Raw genomic sequence first — 27,699 nt, 5'->3', positions numbered from 1 at the left:
AAACTTCTTTTCAATGTATAAATAATATGTGCTTTGATGTTATCCTATCTGCCAGCCCCATACCTGAGCCTGCATGACTGGCTAATTCCTACATTGAAAGAAGAAAAAAGCATAACAAAATGACACATTATATCGTAAAGTTATGATGAGAGCAGAGAGAAACTAGAACTGTGGTTTTGTTATGCTTTTTTTAACGTGATTTTCTTGATCTGGATAGGAACTGAAATATATTTATTCAGAAGTAAGTACTTCTTCTCAAGTAACTTGCCTTTGCCCATATTCAATAATTTCATACATATATACAGATCATACACATATACACACACTGTCAGAATCCATTTATATCACATTTCATAATTGTATAGGTAGAACAACGTGCTATTTCTGGGGATTCTGCCATCTCTCCGAGGGGGGAGGGAGAGGATGGTTACTAAAGCGATTTTCAAACAACAGGGGATGTTTTACTGGGGAAGGGAGGGGGGACAGACAGGTCTGGATTGTATCTTCATTTACAACTGAAAAGGAAAGCAATAACCATAAAACCAAGGAGAGTTCCCTTTCCCATGGAAGGACCTGACACCTAGCAACTGACGACAGCCTGACCAAATGGATGAGGGGAGGGGTTGGAATGGGAATGGTTTATATAGGATTGAAATGTAACTTTTCTCAGATTCCGTCTTGTATTCCCACAATCGATTCCATCCTAGTAAACATTTTCCTTTTGGACTAAACTTGCATCCAAGAGTTCTTATTTCCTAAGATGTGGATTGAGGTGGGTCCTGACAGTAGACGGAATCTGCTTTAAGAGTCAACCTGGAAGGGAAAACCTTACCGGGGGACTTTGCAACAAATAAAATGTCTGGCGACGAAGCAAGAGAGGAGGGAAGCCCCATGGAGGGGGAGTCTTCCCCCCAAATGGAATCCCAGAGACAATGGGAAGCTGAAGCAGCATATTCCCCCGGGGAAGAAGCGGTGGAGCAGTACGACCGAAAACCCCGGTGGTCGATGGGCGTTGGAAGGAAAAGTGAGTGGGAAAAGGCTTCGGGAGAAATGACCCTGAGGCGTAGTAACCACCAACCGGAATGGAGGCAAGAGATGGAGAGTTCCCTGCACGCCAGCGAGGAGGAGCGGATCCTGGAAAAGGCCATTGATCTGATGAAAGCAACCCTGAGTTCACTGAGGGAGGAGAGAGCTGAAAATCGCAACCGAGGCAGCGCCTGGGGACGCAACTGGAAAGGTAACGGAAGGGATCCAACACCTGAAACCCCGGGGCCATCCAATGGAACAGGAATTGCTGCCTCAGCAGTACCCACCCACCCCAGAACCACAGATGGGGAACAGGATGAGGAGCGATACCGGCCACGGTGCAGACAACGCTCCAGCCAAAGACTCCCGCCCCTGGAAGTCAAATTCAAGGGGGAGCCATCACGACTGGGATTTTTCCTAACCCAAGTCCTCAGCTACATGGAAGAGTACGGATGGGACATCCCCAGTGACAAAACACGCATCCGAATTGTGCAATCTGCCCTGGACGGGACGGCTGCAGACTGGGTGGTGAACTTTCATGACTCCAACGCCCCAGAACTCAACGACTTCAACCGATTCATGTCATCTTTGAGGCGACGGTTCGAGGATCCTTTGGCTGACTGTAAGGCCCGGGAGAGAATCAAAACGGTGAGGCAGGGCAGGCGAGCAGTGGCTGATTATACCCAAGAATTCCGAGCCATTGCCAGCAAGCTGAACTGGCCAGAAGACATCCTCCTTAGCCACTTCAAAGACGGTCTGAACTACGACCTGTATGATGCTTGCCTGCCTCGAGGAGACCCACCCCACCTCGATGACTGGTACATCCTGGCGGAGGAAGTGGAAATAGACCTACTGAAGAGACACTGCAGAGGAAAACCATGGGGCCGCCTGCCACCCGAGCAAACACGCGAGGGGGAAAAACCACCAGCCACAGCCAAAAAAATCAACAAGTTGCTTCAACTGCGGGAGAGAGGGCCACCGTGCTGCAGAATGTCGTTCAAAAGCCCCCCCACGAAAACCAGAGGCATCATCCTCCAAGAAGCCGGGGAAGCCCCAAGGCAACACAAAAGAATCTTCCATGAAGGGGACAGAGGCTGTAGAGTCCACAATTCCTGCCAGGAACTGGGACTGGACTCCGGCCTGCACCGCAGGGACGGTGGACAACTCGGAAGACAGCTCAGAGGGAGAACCATTGGTAAGTGGACCCCTTCCACCCATACTTAAGACAGTGACTATATTAGCTTCCCCTATGCCTGAAGCAGCCAAAATAAAAGCTCTGATAGACTCTGGGTGCATCCGCTGCCTTATCAGCCCAACGCTGGTGGAGAGATTGAGCATCCCAGTGAGGAGGCTAAAACAACCAATTTCTTTTAGTCAATTAGATGGGACAATAGCAGGGGGAGGACCAGCCACCCTAGCCACTTTACCAATCCACCTATCACTGGGGCCCCATGAGGAGGACATAACGTTTATAGTGGCCCCAGGCATGGAATGCCCAATGATCCTAGGACTGGAATGGCTGAAGAAATGGAACCCCGGGATAAACTGGAGGACAGCAGAACTCAATTTCCCAAAGGGGGGGGCAGAAGAACTTAGACTCCAAAAGCACCCCCCCAACCCAGAGGGAGGAGACAGCAGCAGTGGGGAAAGAGAAGGGATTACCAGAGATACCGGAAGAATACAGGGACCTGACTGAGGTTTTCAGTGAGGAAAGAGCAGATGAGCTTCCCCCCCACCGCCCCACAGACTGCACCATAGAATTCAAACCTGGGGCAAAACTCCCAAAACCCAGGATGTATGCCATGAGCCCAAGGGAAATGGCAGAAATGGAGAGATTCATAAAGAAAAACTTAGAAAGAGGATTTATTGAGCCTGCCAAACCCAAAGTGGCCGCCCCGGTTCTGTTCAGGGAGAAGAAGGATGGGTCCTTTCGTTTGGTTGTGGACTATAGAAATTTGAACACAATTAGTGAATGTAATCTGTACCCCCTTCCCCTAATGAAAGATATGTTATCCCACCTATCGAAAGGAAAGATTTTTACCAAACTAGACCTGTGTGAAGCATACTACCGTATTAGGATTAAGGAAGGAGACGAATGGAAGACTGCATTCAACTGCCCAATGGGGTGCTATCAATTCAAAGTATTGCCATTCGGACTGCAAGAGGCCCCCGCAGTCTTTATGCAATTAATTAATGACGTGCTGAGAGAGCACCTATATAAGGGGGTCCTGGTTTACCTCGATGACATCCTTATCTTCACAGAAACCAAAGAGGAACATATCAAACTAGTCAGAGCAGTCCTGAAGAAGTTGCGAGCTGCACACCTATATGCTAAATTATCGAAGTGTGAATTCCATCAGGAAAAAATCGACTACCTGGGATATCGCATATCTCCAGAGGGCATCGAAATGGACCCTGAGAAGGTCAGGGCAGTACTAGAGTGGGCACCCCCCCGCACACGGAAGCAATTGCAAAGTTTCCTGGGGTTTGCAAACGTCTACCACCAATTCATCCCCGCATTTGGCCAAATAGCCATGCCCCTCACAAATTTGTTGAAAACGAAGGGGGGGGTCACCCGTGAAACCCAGCCAGCCTCTGAAATGGTCAATGGAATGTCAAGCAGCATTTGAGAGGCTTACAAGACTTTTTTCTGCTGAACCTGTCCTAAAACACCCAGATCCCGACAAACCTTTTGTAATACAGGCAGATGCGAGTGATGTAGCGGTAGGAGCCGTACTATTACAAGAAAATGATGGGGGGACATTGCAACCATGCGCATACACATCCAGAAAACTCACAGAAACAGAACAACGCTGGCCAATATGGGAAAAAGAGGCATTCTCGTTGAGGTTGGCATTACTAACATGGCGCCAATTTTTAGAAGGAAATAAAATACCTTTCCAGGTCTGGACAGACCACAAAAATTTGGAAGCACTAAAAACGCCCCGAAGGGACACGGTGGCTCAGTGGGTTAAGAGGCTGAGCTTGTCGATCAGAAGGTCGGCAGTTTGGCGGGTCGAATCCCGAGTGCCGCGTAACAGAGTGAGCGCCTGTTACTCGTCCCAGCTTCTGCCCACCTAGCAGTTCGAAAGCACGTCAAAATGCAAGTAGAAAAATAGGGACCACTACGGTGGGAAGGTAACAGCGTTCTGTGCGCCTTTGGCGTCTAGTCATGCCGGCCACATGACCACGGAGATGTCCTCGGACAAACGCTGGCTCTTCGGCTATGAAACGGAGATGAGCACCGGCCCCTAGAGTCGGAAACGACTAGCACGCATGTGCGGGGGAACCTTTACCTTTTTACCTAAAAACGCCCAGGAAGCTCACTCCTAAGCAAGCCCGCTGGTCCCAACACTTTCACCGATTCAATTTCACTCTCAAACACTTACCGGGGGGAAAGAACTTCCTGGCAGATGCATTATCCCGCATGCCCCAATATAACAGCACAAGAGTTACTGACTTTAAACCACTTGTACCGGAACAACAACTGGCAGCACCAGTCACCACCAGGGCACAAGAAAAAATGAAGCCGAAGGTAGATAGCCAAACTGGAATAGAATTCAGGAAATCTTTGGAAAGTGATGAATGGTTCCAGAAAAATAAACATGTGTGCACAATTAAAGATGGACTGCCGTGGGTGGGGGAGAAGCTATATATACCTGCCACACAGAGAATCAATTTCATGCAACTGTGCCATGATACAAAATCAGCAGGACACTTTGGCTTTGTAAAAACCTTACACTTAACTAAAAGGCAATTTTGGTGGCCATCTATGAAAAAGGACATAGAAAGCTATGTGGGTAGCTGTCAAATTTGCGCGATGGCCAAAAGACTGCAAGGGAAACTGCCAGGTCTGTTACAACCGGTGGCAAACCCCTCAGCCCCATGGAAAGAAATAGCCATGGATTTTATCGTAGAACTGCCAGAAAGTAATGGAAACACCGTAGTCTGGACTGTCACAGATCTGTTCTCTAAGCAAGTACATTTCATACCTTGCCAAAAAATCCCGACTGCAAAAGCATTAGCAAAACTTTTTGTACAGCATATTTACAGATTGCACGGGGTACCACAACGCATCATATCTGACAGAGGGGTGCAATTTACGTCAGCATTTTGGAAAGAATTTTTATCCCTCTTAGGAACCACCCAAGGACTGTCATCTAGTCACCATCCTCAGACCGACGGAGCTTCTGAAAGACTTAATAATATACTTGAACAATATCTGAGATGCTATATTAATTTTCAGCAGTCTGACTGGACGGACCTACTGCCTTTTGCAGAAGGAGCATATAATAATGCAGTCCACTCAAGCACAGGTTACATTCCTTTTCAAGTAGCTACAGGCCAGAGTTTCAACCCAATACCAGAACTAACCCCAAAAGAACCGGTTATCCCTGATCTGAAGGAATGGATTGCTCAATTACAAAATACATGGCCAATCGTTAGGAAAGCGTTGGAAGATGCCAGAAAAGCATACAAGACACAGGCAGACAAAAAAAGAACCGATCTCACACCATTTAGGGTAGGAGAGATGGTATATTTATCCACAAAATACCTGAAATCACTCCAACCCTGTAAAAAACTAGGACCAAAATATATTGGACCTTTTCCAATTAAAAGAATCATAAACCCAGTAACAGTTGAATTAGAACTACCCAAAAATCTTAGACGAATACACCCAACCTTCCACTGCAGTCTATTAAAGAGAGAACAACAATCACCACTACGAGAAAAAATCCCACCACCACCACCACCCATCATGGTGGAAGGAGAACAACATTTTGAAGTGAAAGAAATCTTAGATTCCAGAAAACACCATGGAACGATACAATATTTAGTGGCATGGAAACACCTCCCCTCCTCAGAAAATGAGTGGGTTAACAAACTCCATGTTAAAGCACCTAAGTTGCTTAAGAGGTTTCATACAGAATATCCAAACAAACCAGGCTAACATTTATATGTTTTCTTTCCCCACAGATGGACTCATCTTTTTTCTGAAAGGAGAGCCGAATGTCAGAATCCATTTATATCACATTTCATAATTGTATAGGTAGAACAACGTGCTATTTCTGGGGATTCTGCCATCTCTCCGAGGGGGGGGGGAGAGGATGGTTACTAAAGCGATTTTCAAACAACAGGGGATGTTTTACTGGGGAAGGGAGGGGGGACAGACAGGTCTGGATTGTATCTTCATTTACAACTGAAAAGGAAAGCAATAACCATAAAACCAAGGAGAGTTCCCTTTCCCATGGAAGGACCTGACACCTAGCAACTGACGACAGCCTGACCAAATGGATGAGGGGAGGGGTTGGAATGGGAATGGTTTATATAGGATTGAAATGTAACTTTTCTCAGATTCCGTCTTGTATTCCCACAATCGATTCCATCCTAGTAAACATTTTCCTTTTGGACTAAACTTGCATCCAAGAGTTCTTATTTCCTAAGATGTGGATTGAGGTGGGTCCTGACACACACATATACATATCACATCTATCTATCTATCTATCTATCTATCTATCTATCTATCTATCTATCTATCTATCTATCTATCCATCCATTCATCCATCACAATTTAATATTTATGTTTTCAATTGAAATTCAACCTGCACATTTTTATTCCTGCAACCTGTCCAAAATACTCAGAGAATAGGAGAGTTCCTCTATTCATTTTTATTTTTATTTAATTTAAAGAATTAACAGAAATGCATTGTCATGTTGCATCATTTCAGAAAGAGCTGAAGAAGAATTAGGATATAGCAAATTGCAATACTGAATTAAATTCATAAGGATCTTCAGAATGACTATAGGAATTAGTTCAATAAAGATGCAAATTATAAGGCCCTGTATTGAAGGTATTACTAAAAGCTGACAGCTTTAGCTAAATATTCATAAATATGATTTGGGAGCCTATGTTTATATTGTGCATAATAATAGATGTTCTGATTATTGAAACATTTGGAATTGTTTTCTGTTTTTGTTTTGCTTTTGCTTTAATGTAGACATATTTCTGAAGCCTGTCTTCTCATTCTGTAAAGTTATTAGTGATGCAAGGAACATAAATTGCACAGAAGGTAACTATCCATTTTGGGGAAGCAGCTAGCCACAATATATTGGCCAAATTAATGAAAGCATTAGTTACCTAACAAAGGTGTGTTTTGGAAAGTCAAAATCTGCACAATGGTGGATATAATGTTGCAGTACATGTCCTGCCTCTTTTTGTACTTGTATCAACATCATAGACCTGTACAAAAAGGTAGTAATATCACATCTGCCATCTTCAAGATTTTAGCACACTTTGGGTGCTGTTCTGCACAATATAAAAATATTTCTCCCTCTAATTCAACATTTACTATACTACAGATGTGTATTTCTATTTTATTCCATTGCAAATATTTAGCTGAATTTTACTGAGATAATCAAGTCCATTAGGAAATACTATGAACTATGATTTGGAATTTTTTTCTATATCAGATATCTTTAATCATATATAAAACAAGACAATTGTGAATAGAAACCTTTAATAAGTATTAGAATTCATTTGGCTAAACTATACATTAAAACGGGGGGAATCATAGATTTATTTTATACCCAATTGTTATAATCTGCCAGGACAGACTCTCCAATCCAGAACTGCACTTATGATGATGGTTTTTTGCTTGACTCAACATTTCATATAGAGCAGCAATTATTTAGGAATACCACATACAAAAGGTATATGTTTGCAAAATCCTTGTATATATAAAAAAGAGAGGATATTTTGGAGAAGTTTACTTGTAGCATTTATTAGAAATGGGTATTTTGCTATTAAGAGTGGCTGGGTCAAACGTTGTGTGTTGTACTGTATATGAAAACAAACTCAAACTTTTTTTACTTAAAAATAATTTGCAAAGCATAGAACTAACAATAATTTATGATTGTAAGATGCCCAGAGTTACCATGTAGTAAGTGGAGTGGCCAATACATTTTATAAATAAAATAAATAAATAATAGAGAACAAATGAATAATATATGAGATATTGACATGATCTAACTTTAGAAAGCCAACTCCTCAGTTTTATAAATTGTTATTCATAATTATAAACTGGACTAACCTTTAATAATATGATAACATACAATGAATTAGATATATATATAGACAGGCAGATGGATAGATAGACAGAATGTTAGTATGTACTATATACTACAAAAGGTCCATTTTATTGAAAATTAAACTGTTCCTGGATGGAATGTTTGCCAGATACGATCCTTAATTTAAAGGCATAACTCTTTATTTTACTTTCAGTAAAAAGGTTTATTGGCTTGTATACTTAAAAATATTCCATTTCAGTTGAAACAACATTTAACAAAAATCTTAGTCATGAAAAAATCACCATAGTGAAATAAATGCCATTGGTTGTATTTCCTCAAAGTAGCTTTACAAACAAAAATCAACAAAATCTTTTAAGTTTCCATGGGCAACCTTCTTCAGTGCCCATATATACAGAGATCCTGGGAACATAGAGGTCTTTTGGTTGTTCAAGGGAGACAGAAGTGGCAGAGGCAAATCAAATTAGCGTACATCCATTTGTCAAGCTGGCTTTCTTGCTTGTGAATATAAATGCTTGGCAGCACTACTAAAGAACACAAAATGCAGCAGTGGCACTCTCCTTTCTTACTGACAAGGTGTTGGAAATATAGGTACAACTGGAGGAAAGACAAACATTTCTTTGGGGAAACCATTTTTTTAATCAAATCTTTTAAAAAGCAGAACACAAGGGATACAGTGTCTGCACTTGAGGCAGATCTGTCTCGTCTATAATAAACCCTCAGAGAAATGATTCGATTCAACATCTGATTCATACAAAAGACACAGCTCTTTACTGTAATTAACTCCCACTCAGGTGTCTCATTTCTTATCGATGTGGATACCAATTATAACAATTTTTTTCATTATTTTAATGTTGATGTCAGGACCCACTTCAAGCCCACACCTGGTAAGGGTCTTCCTTCCAGGTTGATTATTATTTCAGATCCTGTCTAATGTCAGGACCCACTTCAAGCCCATATCTTAAGAAAGCAGAACTCTTGGAACAATTTCTTCCAAGCAGGAACTTTTATTAAGAGTAAGTGATAGCAGGCATAATAGACAGGATCTGAAATTTCCTGTGCAACACAGTAGATTATAGTATCCCCAAGCAGGACCCCACCCCATAGATCAACCGCCCAATGTGGGATAGCCAATCCCCAAGTGTTAAGTCCATTGTGGGAACTGGGGAGATAACATCAGCCTATCTCCAGCTCGCGCAGTGAGGGTCATCGACCTCTTCACACCTTTCTCTGAGAGTGTAGACATAAACCAGGCACTGATGTTACATTCCTTATTTTCTCCTTTGTTCTTAACTGACAGTTTAAAAGATAGAGTTCAGAGAGAGCGATAATGCAGGAAACAGGATACAGACCCAATAAACAAAATAAAGGATTACATTGTAGCGAATGGAGGAAGTGAAAGTAATAGCCCTACAGGCATATCCCCCCTCCCTCTTGGAAGTATGGCAAAACCCAAGAAAAGTGGAATGAAATAGAAATGAAATGAAATAAAATAGGAATGGGTTTTGACATCCCACCCCACTAAAAAATAGGAGAGTTCCACCTGTAGAGAAAACAAAACAGGTATAGAGGTTAGTCTACTTGTTGGGATATTTTGTATGAAAGTTCTTTAGCAGTTTGGGTCCTCTGACGTGACATTTGAGGACCCACTCATTTTGTGATGAGGGAAGGTGTTTCCAGGCTACTAAGTATTGAGTTGCCCCATGATACTTCCTAGAATTTAAGATTTCTTTTATCTCAAAGTATTGTTCTCCTTCAACCATGATTGGGTGTGTGTGTGTGGGGGAGAGTTTTGGCCGTAAGGGCAACTGTTCTCTTTTCAGCAAGCTACAGTGAAAAATTGGGTGTATTTGCTTGAGGTTTTTGGGTAGTTCTAATTCTACTGTTACTGGGTTTATGATTCTTTTAATTGGAAAAGGTCCGTAGGGATTTTAGTTATTTTGTAGACAAATATACCATTTCTCCTACAATAAATGGTTAGGTTTGACTCTCCTTTTATCCACTTGTGATTTATATGCTTGTCTAGCTTTGTCTAAGGCTTTCCTAACCACTGACTAGGTGTTTTGTAACTGTGCTATCCATTCTTTCAGTGATGGGATTGCCGGTTCATTTGGGATTAGTTGTGGCATAGGGTTGAAACTTTGACCAGTGGCTACTTGAAAGGGAGTGTAGCCTGTGCTAGAGTGGACTGCATTATTGTAAACAACTTCTGCAAAAGGGAGTAGGTCTGTCCAGTTCGTTTGCTGGAAATTAATAAAGCATCTTAAGTATTGTTTGAGTACTGAGTTCGAACATTCCTTCTGACCGTTACATTGAGGATGATGATTAGCTGACAGTCCCTGAGTGGTTCCTAAAAGGGATAAAAAACTCTTTCCAGAATTCTGATGTAAATTGCACTCACCTATCTGATATGATAGATTGGGGTGCCCCATGCAGTCTGTAGATGTGCTGCACAAATAGTTTCACTAAAGTTTTTGTGGTGGGGATCTTTTGGCAAGGGAACAGGTCTGTAACCACCCAGATGATAGTGTTTTCATTGCTTTCTGGTAATTCCACTATAAAATCCATGGATATTTCCTTCCATAGGGCTGAGGGATTCACCACTGTTTGTAGCAGTCCGGGCAATTTTCCTTGCAACCTCTTGGCAGTTGTACAAGTTGGGCAGCTGGCCACGTAGCTTTCTATGTCCTTTTCCATGGATGGCCACCAAAATTGCCTTTTAATTAAATGAAAAGTTTTTACAAATCCAAAATGCCCTGCTAATTTTGTATCATGGCACAGCTGCATGAAATTGACCCTCTGGGTGGCTGTTATATATAACTTCTCCCCCACCCATGGCAGCCCATCCTTGATCATGCACATGTGTCTATTTTTCTGGAACCATTCATCTGTTTCTAAAGTTTTCCGGAATTCGATTCCAGTTTGCCTATTCAGCTGTGGATTTATTTTGGCTTGGACCTTGGTGGTTACTGGTGCTGCCTGTTGTGGTTTGGGCATGAGTGGTTCAAAATAGGTGGCTCGCGTGTTGTTATATTGAGGTATACAAGACAGTGCATTTGCCAGGAAGTTCTTTCCCCCCAGCAAGTGTTTGAGAGTGAAACGGAATTGGTGAAAGTGCTGGGACCAGTGAGCTTGCTTAGGAGTGAGTTTTCTGGGTGCTTTTAGTGCTTCCAGGTGTTTGTGGTCTGTCTAGACCTGAAAGGGGATTTTATTTCCTGCAAGGAAATGACACCACATAAGTAATGACCACCTCACAGCTTACGCTTCCTTCCCCCACACAGCCCAGCATTGTTCCAACTCAGTGAGTTTTCTGGATGTATACGTACATGGTTGCTGTGCCTCATAATTGTTTTCTTCTAATAATACAGCCCCCACCACCACATCGCTTGCATCTGCCTGTATTACGAAGGGTTTATCCAGGTCCGGGTGTCTCAGTACGGGTTCAGCAGAAAAAAGTCTCTTTAACCTCTTGAATGCCGCTTGGCATTCCATTGTCCAATTCAATGTCTGGCTGGGTTTCACTGAGGGCCCCCCATTTGTTTTTAACAAGTTCGGGAGGGGCAGGGATATTTGGGCAAATGAAGGGATGAACTGGTGGTAGAGGTTTGTGAAACCCAGGAAACTTTGTAATTGCTTTCTTGTGCAGGGTGGTGCCATTCTAGTACTGCCCTGAACTTCTTGGGGTCCATTTTCATGTCCTTTGGGGATATGCGATACCCTAGGTAGTCTATAATTTCCTGGTGGAATTCACATTTCAGTAACTTGGCAGATAGGTGGGCAGCTCACAGTTTTTTTTAAAACCGCTCTGACTAGGTCGACATGGTCCTCTTTGGACTCAGTGAAGATAAGGATGTCATCTAAATAGACCAGGACCCCCTTAAATAAATGCTCCCTTAGCACTTCATTGATTAATTGCATAAATACTGCGGGGCCCCTTGTAGTCCAAAAGGCAAAACTTTGAATTGGTAGCATCCCATTGGACAATTAAATGCGGTCTTCCATTTGTCTCCTTCCTTAATCCTAACACGGCAGTACACTTCTCTTAGGTTTAGTTTGGTAAAAATCCTTCCTTTTGATGTGGGATAACATGTCCTTCACGAGGGGTAGGGGATACAGGTTACTTTCACTGATTGCATTCAGGGTGCGGTAATCCACCCACAAATGCAAAGTGCCATCTTTCCTCTCCCTAAAGAGGACTGGAGCAGCCATTTTGGGTTTGGCAGGTTCGATAAACCCCCTTTCTAGATTTTTATTTATGAATCTTTCCACCTCCTACATCTCTTTAGAGATCATGGAGTACAATCTGGTCTTCAGGAGTTTTGCCCCGGGTTTTATTTCTATAGCACAATCCATGGGTCAGTGAGGAGGGAGCTCATCTGCCCATTCCTCACTGAAGATTTCAGCAAGGTCTCGGTATTCTTCCCATATTTCTGGTAAACCCTTCTCTTCTTCCACTGACACTTTCTCTGCTCCTAGGATATGTGGGGCCTTTAGTGTGTAAAGTTCACACAATCCCCCTCTGGGAAATTGAGCTCTGCCGTTCTCCAATTTACCCAGGGGTTCCATCTCTTTAGCCACTCCAACCCCAGGATCATTGGGCATTCCATGCCTGGGGTCACTACAAATATTATGTCTTCTTCGTAGTCCCCCAGGGATAGATGGATTGGTAAAGTGCTAGAGTAGCTGTCATCCCCCCCCTGCTATGGACCCATATAACTGGCCAAATGATATCGGTTGTCTCAGCCTCCTCACCAGGATGCCCACATTCCCCACTAGTGTCAGAGTAATGAGGCAGTGGGTACAGCCGGAGTCTATTAAGGCTTTTACTTTGACAGCTTTGGGCATGGAAGGGGCTAAAGTAGTCACTGTCTTGAGTATGGGTGCAATGAGTCCACTAACCAAGGGTTCACCTTCTGAGTTGTCATCTGAGGTATCTGTCACCCCTGCGGTTTAGGCTGGAGTTCCCTACCCATGTGGGGCATATGGTGGGGACTCTACAGCCTCTGTTGCCCTCATGGTGGGTTCTCGTGGCTTGGCTGGGGACTTCCCCAATTTTCTGGGTGGTGATTGGTCTGGGTTGCGTGGAGGGACTTTTGAGCATCACTCTAAGCCACAATACCCCTCTCTCCCACATTTGAAACAGCCTGTTGATTTATTGGCTGTGGCTGGTGGTTTTGCTGGTTCACGTGATAGCTCAGGAGGCGAGCGGCCCCCATGGTTTTCCTCGGCAGTGTCTCTTCAGTAGATCGATCTCTGCTTCCTCCGCTAGGATCTAACATTCGTTGAGTCAGCGTGGGTCTCCTCTAGGCAGGCAAGCATCATACAGGTCATAGTTTAGACCATCTTTGAAATGGCTAAGGAGGATGTCTTCTGGCCAGTTCAGCTTGTTGGCGATGGCCCGGAATTCTTGTGTGTAGTCAGCTACTGGACGTCTGCCATGCCTAACCATTTTGATTCTCTTCTAGGCTTTCTGGTCAGCCAGGGGGTCCTCAAATCACCTTCTAAGAGAGAACACAAAGTGGTTGAAGTTGTAGAGCTCTGGGATGTTGGAATCATGTAGGTTCACCATCCAGTCTGCAGCCGTCCTGTCAAGAATGGATTGCATGATATGGATATGGGCTTTGTCGCTGGGGATGACTCATCCGTACTCTTCCATGTAGCTCAGGACTTGGGTTAGGAAGAACCCCAAGCGCTGCGACTCCCCCCTGAATTTCATGTCCAGCGGTGGGAATCTTTGGATGGTACCTGTATGTTCGCCGCCGACAGTGTTGTCTCCCATCCTGATCCACAGTTACAGATCAGCGTGGAGTGGGGCCTACCAAAACGGTGGCTGCTACCTCAGCAGACAACCCCAGGACTTCAGCGTTCAATTGCCCCTCAGTGACACTCTGGCTGCGGTCCAAGGTAGTGGAGTGACTCTCATCCCCATGAGCCGAGGGTTTTCCTCATCAGTTCAATAGCTTTCTCTAGGATCTAATTCGAGTGCTGTGCACAATCTCCTTCCTCTTCCCTAAGGTGAAGGGATCTCTCCATTTCTTGCTTCCATCTGGGTTGGTGGATGCCATGTCTTAGGGTCACCTTCCTTGATCTCTTCTCTCACTCGACTTTCTTCCCAATGCCCATCAACCACCAAAGTTTGTATCTGCACGTATCTCCCACTTCTTCTTCCAAGGAGTAGGACATCTTGGATCCTGACAGCTGGCAGGGTGCCGGCTGGAGGGAGGGCTCCCCCTTTGCAGTGGGTTCCTTTTTCCCTACCTTGGTGTCTGACATTGTAGTTTTTGCAAAGTCCCCTGGTAAGGGTCTTACTTCCAGGTTGATTATTATTGCAGATCCTGTCTAATGTCAGGACCCACTTCAAGCCCATATCTTAAGAAAGCAGAACTCTTGGAACAATTTCTTCCAAGCAGGAACTTTTATTAAGAGTAAGTGATAGCAGGCATAATAGACAGGATCTGAAATTTCCTATGCAACATAGTAGATTATAGTATCCCCAAGCAGGACCCCACCCCATAGATCGACCGCCCAATGTAGGATAGCCAATCCCCAAGTGTTAAGTCCATTGTGGGAACCGGGGAGATAACATCAGCCCATCTCCAGCAGTGAGGGTCAGCGGCTTCTTCACACCTTTCTCTGAGAGCATAGACATAAACCAGGCACTGATGTTACATTCCTTATTTTCTCCTTTGTTCTTAACCGACAGTTTAAAAGATAGAGTTCAGAGAGAGCGATAACGCAGAAAACAGGATACAGACCCAATAAACAAAATAAAGGATTACATTGTAGCGAATGGAGAAAGTGAAAGTAATAGCCCTACAGGCATATCTTCCCTCCCCCTTGAAAATATGGCAAAACCCACAAAAAGTGGAATGAAATAGAAATGAAATGAAATAAAATAGGAATGGGTTTTGACAGTTGACTTTCAAGTGTTCCACATTCCAGTGAACTGCTATATATTGTTCATACTGGATATCAAATATTGCTGTCCCTAGAGACCAAATGTCAATAAAATACATCAAGAATATTTGACATCTTTACAAACATTTATTTGAGAATATAGAGAATATTTGAAGCCCTAATCCCAGGATTAATTTCTGATACCACCTTACTGTTTCTGAAGAAGTCTGAATCATGTAATTAAATAAATGGAGGACTATATGGAACAGTAAGTAGGTCACCCACCATACTCTTTTCAGGAGTCCAGACAGTTCAAATGAATATGTAGTTACTTGCAAGCTCATGCTCTCTACAAGAATCCAAACTACTAACAGTCAAAGCAAATTGGCTGTAAATAAGAGTCAACAGAATGGACTGGACAAGATCTCTTGTGGGTGCAAAGAAACTCAAGATTGATTATGCATTTAACCCCTTCCTCAAGCTCAGCCTTGTTATTTCCTACAGAAATATTTTTGTGAATAATTTGGGGATAATTTCATCTTGAGGTAGCAAACATAGGTATAGTAACTTCTGAAGCATGTCGAATTAAAGACATGCATACCTAATAATACCAAATTGGTCACTTTATTTTAAAATTTAGTCCAGAAGGAGTTACTATCAAGCCAATAGGCAAAAGATTATAAGATATATGTAATGCATATATAAACATGCATTTCTAAGAACTAAACTATGTCACAGTCCATAGTTGAGAAACTGGGACAGTATAGAAATTGTGTAATAGTTTTTTATTTTCTATATGTTTTAGACAGATGCCTACATAAGTTGGGATTCTTTGCCTATCTGATAGCCACCTATCAATTCTGTATTCATAAGTCTTCAATAGTCAGGCACAATTGAATGTAATATTTCCTTTCACATTTGATGTCTGCAAGACACCAGCTTCCAAATTTTCCTTTTTGATATAGCTTCCATTAATAAATACACATCTTGATTAATAGTTATTAAGTGTAAGTATCTGCAAAATTAAAGGCATATCAGACATCACCCACAAGGTAAAGGAGCACTGGAAATGAGTTAGGTGAATATTTATTTTTTCTTTCAATGTTTACATGACAAGTTGACCTTCTGAGAGGATCATCTGATCATAATAGTTTAAATATCCTGAGGAGTTGGTAGAAAACAATTTATTGAAACATTGCATTTTGTAACATGAGACTTTTCAGTTTAGGCCCAAGGTCATATGAGTAATTCTTGGGTAATGCCTAGGGCACAGTAGCCTTGAAACACTTTTTCTTTCTTATGTAGACTTAATTTTTAATTAAAAAAGAAAATAAAATGTGTGTCTTTTTAAAAATCCATTTCTTGTAAACTGATAACAAGAGGTCTCTAATTCATCATACCTTTGTCCACTCTCAGAGCTTCTGTCATTCTTCAAGATAGTCCTCGGAATATTCCAGTGCTTTGCAATAACTTTGTTTTGGGGGAAAGTCCAAGATAGAAAAATAAATAAAAAAGACCTTTGGGAGACATCAATGACAAGAAGAGGCAAGAACAGGAACAGGAAAATACAGGACAACACATTTCACAAGTATAAGAATTGGAAAGAGGGGCACATAACTAAGTCAGAATATCAGTAAATAGCCCGTGCCTGCAAAGATGAAGTGAGGAAAGCTAAGGCTCAAAATGAACTAAGGCTTGCGACCAAAGTCAAAAATAACAAAAAAAGCTTCTTTCAACATATAAAAAACAAGAAAAAAGTTAAGGAAATGATTGGTCCATTAGTGGGGGAAAGTGGCAAGAAGGTGACAAGCAATAGGGAGAAAGCAGAACTATTTAATTCATTTTTTGCATCTGTCTTTACACAAAGGGAAAAAACAGTCCAACCTACCCAAACCAGTGCCATAAAAAACAGAATAGAAACGCAAGTTAAGATAGGCAAGAAAATGGTAAGTGAGCACCTGTCCAGCCTAGACGAGTTCAAATCACCAGGACCAGATGGATTATACCCCAAGGTTCTCAAGGAACTGGCGGATGTGATCTCAGAACCACTGAACTATATTTTTCAAAGATCCTGGAGCACTGGGGAACTACCAGAGGACTGGAAGAGAGCTGATGTAGCTCTCATCTTCAAAAAAGGGAAAAAAATAGATCCAGGAAACTACAGGCCTATCAGCCTGACCTCAATACCTGGGAAGATTTTGGAAAATATAATCAAACAACAAATCAGCGAACACCTTGATGCAAACAAAGTCATCACTAAAAGTCAACATGGGTTTGTCAAAAACAGATCATGCCAGACAAATCTTATTACATTCTTTGACCAAGTGACAAAATTAGTGGACCAGAGGAATGCTGTAGATATAATTTACTTGGACTTCAGTAAGGCATTTGATAAAGTAGATCACAACCTACTACTTGATAAGATAGAAAAATGTGGGTTAGATAGCATTACCACCAGATGGATTCGTAGCTGGCTGACAGGCTGTACTCAGCGTGTGGTCCTCAATGGAACCGCATCTACATGGAAGGAAGTGTGTAGTGGGGTGCCCCAGGGCTCTGTTCTGGGCCCAGTGCTCTTCAATATCTTCATTAATGATTTGGATGAGGGGATAGATGGGGAACTCATCAAATTTGCAGATGACACCAAGCTGGCAGGAATAGCCAATACTCCAGAAGATAGGCTTAAGATACAGAAGGATCTGGACAGACTCGAACACTGGGCACTATCTAACAAAATGAAATTCAATGGTGAAAAAAGTAAGGTTCTACATTTAGGCAGGAAAAATCAAATGCATAGGTATAGTATAGGTGGTACCTTGCTTAACTGTGAGAGGGATCTCGGAGTCCTAGTAGACAATCACTTCAATATGAGCCAGCAGTGTGCTGCAGCTGCCAAAAAAGCCAACACAGTGCTAGGCTGCATTAACAGAGGGATAGATTCAAGATCAAGTGAAGTACTAATACTACTTTACAATGCTTTGGTAAGGCCACACCTGGAATACTGCATCCAGTTTTGGTCACCACGATGTAAAAAAGATGTCGAGACTCTAGAAAGGGTACAGAGAAGAGCAACCAAGATGATTAGGGGACTGGAGGCTAAAACATATAGGGAACCGTTGCTGGAATTGAGTATGTGTAGTTTAATGAAGAGAAGGGTGAGGGGTGACATGATAGCAGTGTTCCAATATCTCAGGGGCTACCACAAAGAAGAGGGAGTCAAGCTATTCTCCAAAGCACCTGAAAGCAGGACAAGAAGCAACGGATGGAAACTAGTCAAGGAGAGAAGCAACCTAGAACTAAGGAGAAACTTCCTGACAGTTAGAACAATTAACCAGTGGAACAACCTGCCTCCAGAGGTGGTGAATGCTCCAACACTGGAGGTTTTTAAGAAGAGACTGGACAGCCATTTGCCTGAAATGGTATAGGGTTTCCTGCCTGAGCAGGGGGTTGGACTAGATGACCTCCAAGGTCCCTTCCAACTTTATATTATTATTATTATTATTATTATTATTATTATTATTATTATTATTATTATTATTATTATTATTATTAGCATGTTTTTTGAGTTAAAACATTTCCTAAAGAAATGCAAAATCTGCCTTTCCGTGTTTCATGAGGAAATAAAGAATGACTTGACTAACTGTGATTTTGAATCATGCAGAAGACGTGGTGGTATATTCCCCCAAAGAATGCCTCCGGTTTCAATAGTTTTCAGTCCAACTCGAACAAAACATTTTTAGTACAAACTTCATGGGTACCGCATTTCAGTCAGAGACTGGTTGTATAGCACTTCAAAATGGGCAATTTCTGGCACAACTTATTCTTAGCCTGAAATTGTAAAAAAAGTATCATATTTTTATCAGCATTTTATAAATTTTGCACAACTGAACTTTCAACTGTCCATGCTGGGCACACCACTGTAAAACACATAAATATAGGTGGCATGCTTTCATTTTTAATCCATTTGGTACTTTTCTATAAAAGAAATGGATGAAGCTTAAAATGTTGTTATCTTAAATGTCAAAAGGAAGCTAGAAAGAACTTGTATAAAATCAGTACTGCAGTGAAATGCATGTCCCTTCCAAAACAGGAGGAAAGGACTGTCATTTCCTCCACATACAACTGAAACTTTGCTTGCAGAAAACAAACCAAAGATGAGTGTTTGTTTGTTTTTATAATTCAAGGTTGTTTGCCAAGATGGCCGGGCAGAAGGCTATTCAATCTCAGTAATTATCTTTAATATAATCACTCACTAAAGGATAACATGTTTTTATCTCCATTGTCACTTTGAGGAGGGATAGCTGCTTGCATGAACAGTTCTGAGCAGCAATGATCTTTCCTGCTGCATAATTCCACCAAATTTTCCCAAAGGTCTATCAATCCTTGATTACTGAAACGTAAATGGTATCCAATACATCAAAATAGATGGTATCCTGTGTTCTTGAGTTGCATTTCTAGTTTGCAGATTTGAAAAATAATTTCTGTCCATGAGAAATTTTGGATTTATGTTCGCTCCCCAAGAATACCTCTGCTTTGTCTGAAGTGAGTTCATTTTACTAGCTCTTATCCAAACTGTAATTATTTCAGGTGCTGGTACAATATTTCTATGATTCCACTGAACTTCACAAGAACGTATAGTGATGCTGAATGTGAGAAGCAAAGTGATAAATCATTTAACACATCCTTAAATGACCTCATTCAGCAATGTCATATAAATCAAAAAGAGAAATAGATTCTGCAGCTCATCAAAGCATTATGATAATCTTTCCAGTACAACCTTATGAAATGGAAAAATGAAAATGGGAAAAAATGGAACACAACATCTCTAAAGCAAACCTTGTACCCCATAATCAGGGGGGGGGGGAAAGGAAAAGAAAAATCTCCAAGGAAGTTATCAGGTAATATTGTCTCACCCTCCTCTTGACACAACAATCATCAATCACTTTATGCCAAACCCAGGCAAAGAAACCAAATTAGAATACTTCAAAATAGTGTGGAAAAGAGCATATATTTGGCTTTCAGTAGAGGAAGAAATGTTCTCTTTGAGACTTGATGTGCAATGACAATAAAGCACTGTCTCAAGTCACATTGGTCTTTCTTCTCTCATCTCCCCCACTTCCTCCTTCTAAGACAGAGAGCCCCAACCTTTTGGGCACCAGGGACCGGTTCTGTGGAGAGAGGTTTTTCCATGGACTGTAGGTGGTGTGGTTTCATGTACTGCCTGCATCCTGTGGCAGTACAGGATGTTTGCACGGCCTGGTTTCAGGCATGTCACTGCCCAATGCCAGTCCCCGGACTGGGGGTTGGGGACCCCTGTTCTAAGACATTTGTTGTAGAATCTGCTAAGTAAAAAAAACAGGATTTAAAGTCTATACTGTTTTACTCTCATATAAGTGCGCATTTAGCAGAAGTTTTGTAAACATATTTAATGTATCTCTTGAATTTGCTCTGGTTTGCAATTAACAATCCTACCAACAATTTCTCTTCCCCACTAAAGCATCATTCTCATCATCTTGACTTTTATTTAAAATGAAAAATATAGAAATTACTTTACCAAAATTGTAAGACATATTTTTGTAAGAATTGTAAGAATTTTTTATAGTTACAAATCTTTAGTGCCTAATAAACAACATGTTGTCTGGGTTCACATATTTAACACTGATAGTAATACAACTTCCATTTCTACTCTCTATTCCACTTTTCTAGCCATTTATAAAAGTTATCCCATATTTGAAAATATTCTGTATCTTCGTTCCCTTTCATTTTCAATGTAAGCCTATCCATTTCTGCACAATCCAATTTTTTTCTAATTATATTTTCTCCTGATGGTGTTTCTTCATTTTTCCAATACTGTGCAAATGTAATTCTCACTGCTGTTAATACATGTAATATTAAATATATACACTTTTGTCATAGTTCTGTGTAATTATACCTAGAAGAAATAGTTCTGACTTAAAATCTACATGTTTTCTTAACATTTTCTGTAAACACATGTGTATTTTTAACCAAAATTGTTTTGCTTTAGGGCAGGGGTCAGCAACCTTTTGCAAGACCACCTGCTGCCATTGTCAACCTCCCATAGCCCGGTTCACTCCCACAGAGTCGGCCTTCTCAGGGTGTCGTTGGCCAGACAATGCCGGCTGGCGACCCCCTGGGGGAGAGCCTTCTCTGTGGACGCGCCGACCCTCTGGAATGAACTGCTTCCGGAGCTGTGGATGGCCCCTGACCTTCAGTCCTTCTGCCGTGACCTGAAGACCTGGTTATTTCAACAAGCAGGTCTGGACAGATTATGGTTTAAATTAGGCTTTTATTGGGTTAAATTGTCATGTATTTATCATATTTATTGTTTAATTCTCTTTTAATTTTTGTACTTTGTGTTTCTTAATTTTTTATTGTTGTGAGCCGCCCTGAGTCCTTAGGGAGAAGGGTGGCATATAAATTTAATAAATCAATCAATCAAATCAAAATCAATCTGAAACAGCAAAAGAGCCACTCGGAACCAGTTCCGTCACACACAAAAAAACCTGGGAGCCGCAAAATGTACGCACGCATGCGTGCACGCACGCACATGCACAGAACAAGGCAAAACATGCACCAGCCCTGCCCCCGTCCACCTCTGGTATTGCTTCGTCCGCAGAAGAAGTACACGAGATAGCTGGCTAACGAAAACCTTTTATTGACAAGAACCGGGCGAGGAACAGTCTCGCAATGCCTCTATTTATATCCCCAGCTGGCCGACTAGCGACCAATCAGGGCTGTGCCGGTTTCCCGCTAGTCAGCGCGGACCAATCGGCGATGGTGAGCTTTGACAGCTCGGAGCTGTCAAGCTGTCTTGCGCCTGCGCAGTTACAGGCGGTTTTGACAACAGAGAGCTGTCAAACAGTAGCGCTTGCACAGTGGCTACTGGCAGCTTTTGACAGCTGTCAAAAGCTGCCGAAGGGTTTTACCTCATAACTGCTAACATGTGTACACAATCATTAAACATAATGTATTAATACACAACAGGTATGGACGGCTCTGCCGTCCTGGCTTTTCCTCCCTCAGAAAAGACTGCTCTCCCCCCACCCTGCACCCTCTCTGGGACTTTCTTCTTTCTGCCTTTTGTGAAGGTTCCAAAGAAGCGGAAGAGGAGCCTGATGGGGTGAAGAATCTTCCGAGTCTTTGTGAAAGAGGGAGGCGGTGGTGGGATTAAAATAAAATGGGTGGTGGGAGGTTGAGGAAACCCAGCAGAAGCCTACATCAGAGGACGAGCAAGTAAGGCAAGATCGGAGAGAGGAAGAAAGCTTTTGGGGCTTGCCCAGCAGGCAGCTGCTCCCTGCTCTGAGGAAATTGCCATGGCAGGAGTGGAAAGAAGCAGGGGAGTGCCTCTCTCTCCAGTCTACCAAGCAAATAAAAGTTGAATGCAGTGGCTGGCAGGCAGGGACCACGAGGAGCAGCCAGGATTGGAGGAGCTGAAGTCAACAGTGCCAAAGAGGAGGAAGGAAAGGAAAAGTGGGGGGGTCTTTAAATAGTCACATCCACTTTCCCCCCTTTTTATCCTATTTTTTGCAACGACCGGTTTCAGATATCCACGTGTATGCTTGTCAGGTTTGAAAGCCTCCATTTAGGTCTGTGCGTGTGCACAGACATAGGCTGACTCCTTGTCTCCTGCCCTTGCTGCCTCTCTTGACACTCTCTGCCATTTAAAGCCATCCTGCACTTAAAGCCAGACACCCTCCTTCTTTTCCCTTTTCTCTCTCTCTCTCTGTGTTTGTGTGTGTGTGAAAGAGAGAGAAAAAGAGACCAAGTCCATTGGTTTACCAGCGAGCCACCGCCACCTCCTCTTCATCTCCTGCCCTTGCTGCCTCTCCTGTGGAGATGCGTTTGCGTCTCTCTGCCTCTCTCTGTCACTTAAAGCCATCCTGCACTTAAAGCCAGACACCCTCCTTCTTTCCCCCGTTTCCCCCCTCTCTGTGTCTCTGTGTGTGTTTGTGTGTGTGTGTGTGTGTGTGTGCGAGAGAGAGAGAGAGAGAGAGAGAGAGAGAGAGAGAGAGAGAGAGAGAGAGAGAGAGAGAGAGAGAGAGAGAGAGAGAGAGAGAGAGAGAGAGACCAAGTCCATTGATTTTCCAGCAAGCTACTGCTGCCTCATCTCCTGCCCTTGCTGCCTCTCTTGTGGAGATGCATTTGTGTCTCTCTGTGTCTCTCTCTGCCACTCAAAGCCATCCTTCAGCAGTTTCATTCGGCGCCAATTGCCAAGCATCCGCATGGAAGTCAATGGAGGTCCATGGCGCCTCGAAAGGCTAGCCGCGTCATCTTCAAGTCTGTTGGTTTTACCAGTGAGCCACGGCCTCCTGCAGCTCCTCACCACCTTCTTTCACTCTGAACCACAGCCCATGATGATTCCTCTCCCCACAGCTGCCACGCCAGTTCATCCCTCACCCTGTTGGTGCTGCGAGCCTCAGGGAGGCCTCGCCCCGGCGGCGGCGCTGACCCACCTCCACTGGCTCCTCTGTGCTCATTGGGCCACCTGGCTTCCTGGCAGCACATTCTGCAGGGGAGGTCTGCTAGGGAGGCAGCGGTCCAGCATTGTTTCCCCCCTTGTGCATGTGTGTGTGTGTGTGTGAGAGAGAGAGAGACAGAACTACGGGAACGGCTGGTAGAACTGTCGGCAGTCTGACATTCTTTCCCCCCCTCGCACATTTGTATATGTGTCAGACCCGCAGGAATGGCTGGAAGAGGCAGCCAGCAGTCCAGCATTGTTTCCCCCCTCATGTGCGTGTGTGTTTGTGTCAGACCTGTGGGAACGTCTGGAAGAGGCAGCCAGCAGTTCGGCATTGTTTCCCCCCCTTGTACGTTTGTATGTGTGTCAGACCCACATGAACGGCTGGAAGAGGCAGCCGGCAGTTCGGCATTGTTTCCCCCCTCGTATGTTTGTATGTGTGTCAGACCTGCGGGAATGGCTGGAAGAGGCAGCTGGCAGTCCGGCGTTCTTTCTCCCCTTGTGCATGTGTGTGCTTGTGTCAGACATGCAGGAAGGGATAGAAGAGGCAGCCGGCAGTCTGGCGTTTGTGCTTCTCTGTGTGTCGAGCCCCTTGGGCCCGACACACAGGAGGGGCGGGAACGCTGGACCACCATTTCCCTACCAGCCATTCCCTTACCAAATCTGATTTTATTTGTTTAACTATCACTTTAGTCTTATCTCTGTTTATTTTCAATCCTGCTACTTCTCCAAATTCTTCAATCTTTGTCAATAATTTAGAGCTTGTCTCCAAGAGATCTTCTAATATAAATAACAAATCATCCATGAATGCTTGTAATTTATATTTTTCATCTTTTATCTCCATACCTTTAATTTCTGGGTCCTGTCTAACATTTCTATTTCAGCACTTCCAGAGTTAAAATAAATAAAAATGGAGATACTGGACACCCTTGTCTTGTACTTTTTAAATATTAAAAATCTCTGTAAAATCTCAATTTACAATTATTTTAGCCATTTGTCTATGGTAAATTGTTTTAATTATATTTATAAAGTTTTCTCCAAAATACATATAGTTTAATTGTTGTACCATAAATTGCCAGTTGACATTATCAAAAGCTTTCTGCACATCTAAAAAGATTACTGCCATTTGTTTCCCTGGATGCATTTTGTAATATTCCAGAGTATCTAAGATCATTCTTAGGTTGTTCTTTATTTGTCTCTTTGGTAAAAAAAAAATCCACTTTGGTCTGGATATACAAATTCAATCAAAAAACTCTTCAATCTTTCTGCTATTATTGAGGCAAAGATTTTGTAATCCACATTTAATAACGATATTGGTCTATAATTCATCTTCAGCAACTCTATCAGAATTTTGATGTCTGGGGTTTTTTAATGAATGCATCACCCCACTCTCTTTATTTGAGGAGATTTTCAGCCTAAAATTGCAGATAACTCCTGTAATGAGAGAATTTGGAATTGGGAAGTTATATTCCAGAATTTCAGAAAATAATCAATTAGAAGCACACACCTGAAACCTTGACTATACAAAACACTTTACTGCAGATAAAGAGGCCTAGGCTATATTCCTAACTGCAGATTGGCAAAACACTGAATAATGAGGATGAAGATAATGAGGACCATCTGTAGGGTTCTAGTAAAGTTTCAGTACCTGAGCTGAAGGCCCACCTAGTTTAATGAAAATTATCTTACCTCCCAGGGTAGCTGACAGCAGGAAGTGGGTCCCATACTTCTTGATAAGGTTTTCTGTGATCTGTTGAAGAGTTGGCCTACGTCCTAGTAGCCTTACATTTCGGAAAAATTCAGGGGCAAGAGGCAATGGGGAGCCAAGAAAGTTCTTTCTCTCAACAGCTAAGTTGTTTACCTTCCAACGGCCAAATTCCCTAGAAGGAAAGAAATATCATTTTTAAAAATGCACAGTTCAATTTTTCTTCTTGCACCTGGTACACTGAGGAGGTTAAATGAGCACTAAATCAGGGATGAGCAATCCAAACTCTCCAAGTTCATTTGGATTTCAATAAGAAGAAATTGATGTTATTTTGGATTGCTCAATCACAAGACATAGTAAGAATTAGAATTCATATTACTCAGCTGGAGGAGATACTAAACTATCTATTCCTGCATTAGCCTCTTACAATAAGCAGCAAATAAATTGGAAGGAGACTGATCTCTTATGAGAGAAAAACACATGATTTTTTTTTAAAAAATAATGCAGTTGGTTTGTTTCATGTTATAGTGCAGCTATCATCAACCAGCTGATTTAGTTTCCCAGAGTAAATTACTTGCATTCTGTTCAAATGTTTGATTAGAATGCCTTTTATTTGTGTTATGTTGCAAAACAAAGCTTTTTCATGTCAATTTTTTCATTTATGTCAAATTTCTGCTTTGTGATTAAAAGTGGACTGAAACTTTGTTGCTCATTAATTTTCCTAATTTTCAGTTCCTTGCAGAGCAACTTATGAAATCCATTGAATTGCAATTGCTTTAAGTTTCTTCCATAATACTGAATGGTAACTATATCTAATTAGCTACAGAGTTGTGTGGTCTTATTCCAGTATAACATGTGATCCCTGATTATAGAGGGAAGCAATGGAGGATAAGGGACAAAATATGTTTTTGTAATTTTGCGATGCAAATTCTGTCTCTGATATAGTTGTATGTGATGTAAATACAAATACAAAAGAGCAGAGTTTATAGTACAATCTTATATTGCACATTTTAACATTCTGCTGTCATCAGTGAAATCAGCAAGGTTAATTAACCCCTGGAACAGCTTGCCTTCAGACACTGTGGATGCTTCATCACTCGAGGTTTTTAAGAAGAAACTGGACAACCACTTGTCTGAAATGATATAGGGACTCCTGCTTGACCAGGGGGCTGGACTAGAAGACCTTCAAGGTCACTTCCAGCTCTGTTCTGATTGATCATGATTAGAAACAGACACCTCTATCCCTAATTATGAGAATACACTAAAAACACACAGTAAGAGAAGAGGAAACACATTGCTGCCTGGGCAAATATGGACATCTCATAAAGGAAAGAGAATGATTCCCATTCATATCATATATAATTCTAGTTTATTCTGTTTGCATGACCAAGCCACTCCAAGATACATTTTTGTACTGCCCATTCATTTCTTTATTTAATCCACATTTGTTCAGCTCAAATTCATTGTTTATCTAAACCCTTTTTTCTACACATTTCTTAAACAACCCATTCAGTTTAATTTTATTGCCTCCTGACTTTTACTTCCATATACAAAGCAAGCACAAATATAAACAGTAATTTTCATTTCATTTGATGCAGGTTCATTCTTTGCAACAGATTGGATATTATACATGAACTTTTTTTTAGCATTTGTATGACTTCAAATTGTTTCATCTGTTTACCAATCTTAAGTGAATATTCTAACAAGATGTCCAAACTCCATTTGGCCTCCCCCCCAGCCCCCACTTTTTTCCCTTCATTTTCCTCATCAAACAAACTGCCTTGGTCTTTGATACATTAATTTTTGAATCAATTCTTTTCATTGCATCATATAATTTTATCTAATAGTTTCTGCAAGTTTTTTATTTTTAATTAACAAATAATCACATTCCCAATCAAAAGTCATTTAATACCATCTCTAATATTAGTTTGGACATCACAAGGGATGTTCAAGGGAAAATCACAGCTTCTTCTCTTACTCTGGGCTTAATGTTGAATTATTTGCTCAGCAATTTCTTCTCACATGTGTTTCCTTTCCTTTATACAGAATTCTTACTGCATTCAGCAACCAACCTCCACTTCCATATTTGAGTCAGTTTGACTTCTGACAATTACCTGGATACACCTCTGCAATTTTCTTGGCATGATTTTTCAGAAGTGATTTGCCATTACCTTCTGCCTTGGGCTGAGAGGAAGCGATCATTCCAAAGCCCAAAAATAAGGCAATAGACTAGAACTCATAGCGTCCAATGTTCTAGTTTATTGCCTTAACCACTATACCAAACTGACTGTCTTATATTTATGTAGAACATTCTAAATCTATTCACTTTATTCCATACTTTTTCTAAATAAAAAAACTTACAATGTACCACCTACTCAGCTTAAAGCCAGACTACATTTCCCAAATTTTGCTCATTTTTGCCACTTCTTCCCTTTCATCAGAATTTGACCAAACCTCTGCCCAGGCATTTCTTAACACAATGACTGCACAACTTATTTTGCCTCCT

The 27,699-nt window shown here is 41.9% G+C and overlaps 1 protein-coding gene across 2 annotated transcripts in view; it reads right to left on the bottom strand.

Annotated features, from left to right (window-relative positions):
- The window catches only part of BRINP3 (BMP/retinoic acid inducible neural specific 3), a gene marked incomplete at both ends in the record, with an annotated part of 482,128 nt that overhangs the window by 180,991 nt on the left and 273,438 nt on the right, over positions 1-27,699 (bottom strand). The window contains one exon of one of the 2 annotated variants that reach the window (XM_081324366.1): positions 25,178-25,368. The exons of the other annotated variant lie outside the window; for it this stretch is intronic. Within the exon in view, the coding sequence (XP_081180492.1) occupies positions 25,178-25,368 (191 nt within the window). The remainder of the gene's footprint in view (positions 1-25,177; positions 25,369-27,699) is intronic. 2 annotated transcript variants of the gene reach the window in all.

This window comes from Vipera berus (genome assembly GCF_964194415.1).
Source record: "Vipera berus genome assembly, chromosome: 3".
Lineage (NCBI taxonomy): Eukaryota > Metazoa > Chordata > Lepidosauria > Squamata > Viperidae > Vipera > Vipera berus.
The sequence above is the reverse complement of the archived record's forward strand: the minus strand, read 5'-3'. Positions and strand labels throughout refer to the sequence as shown.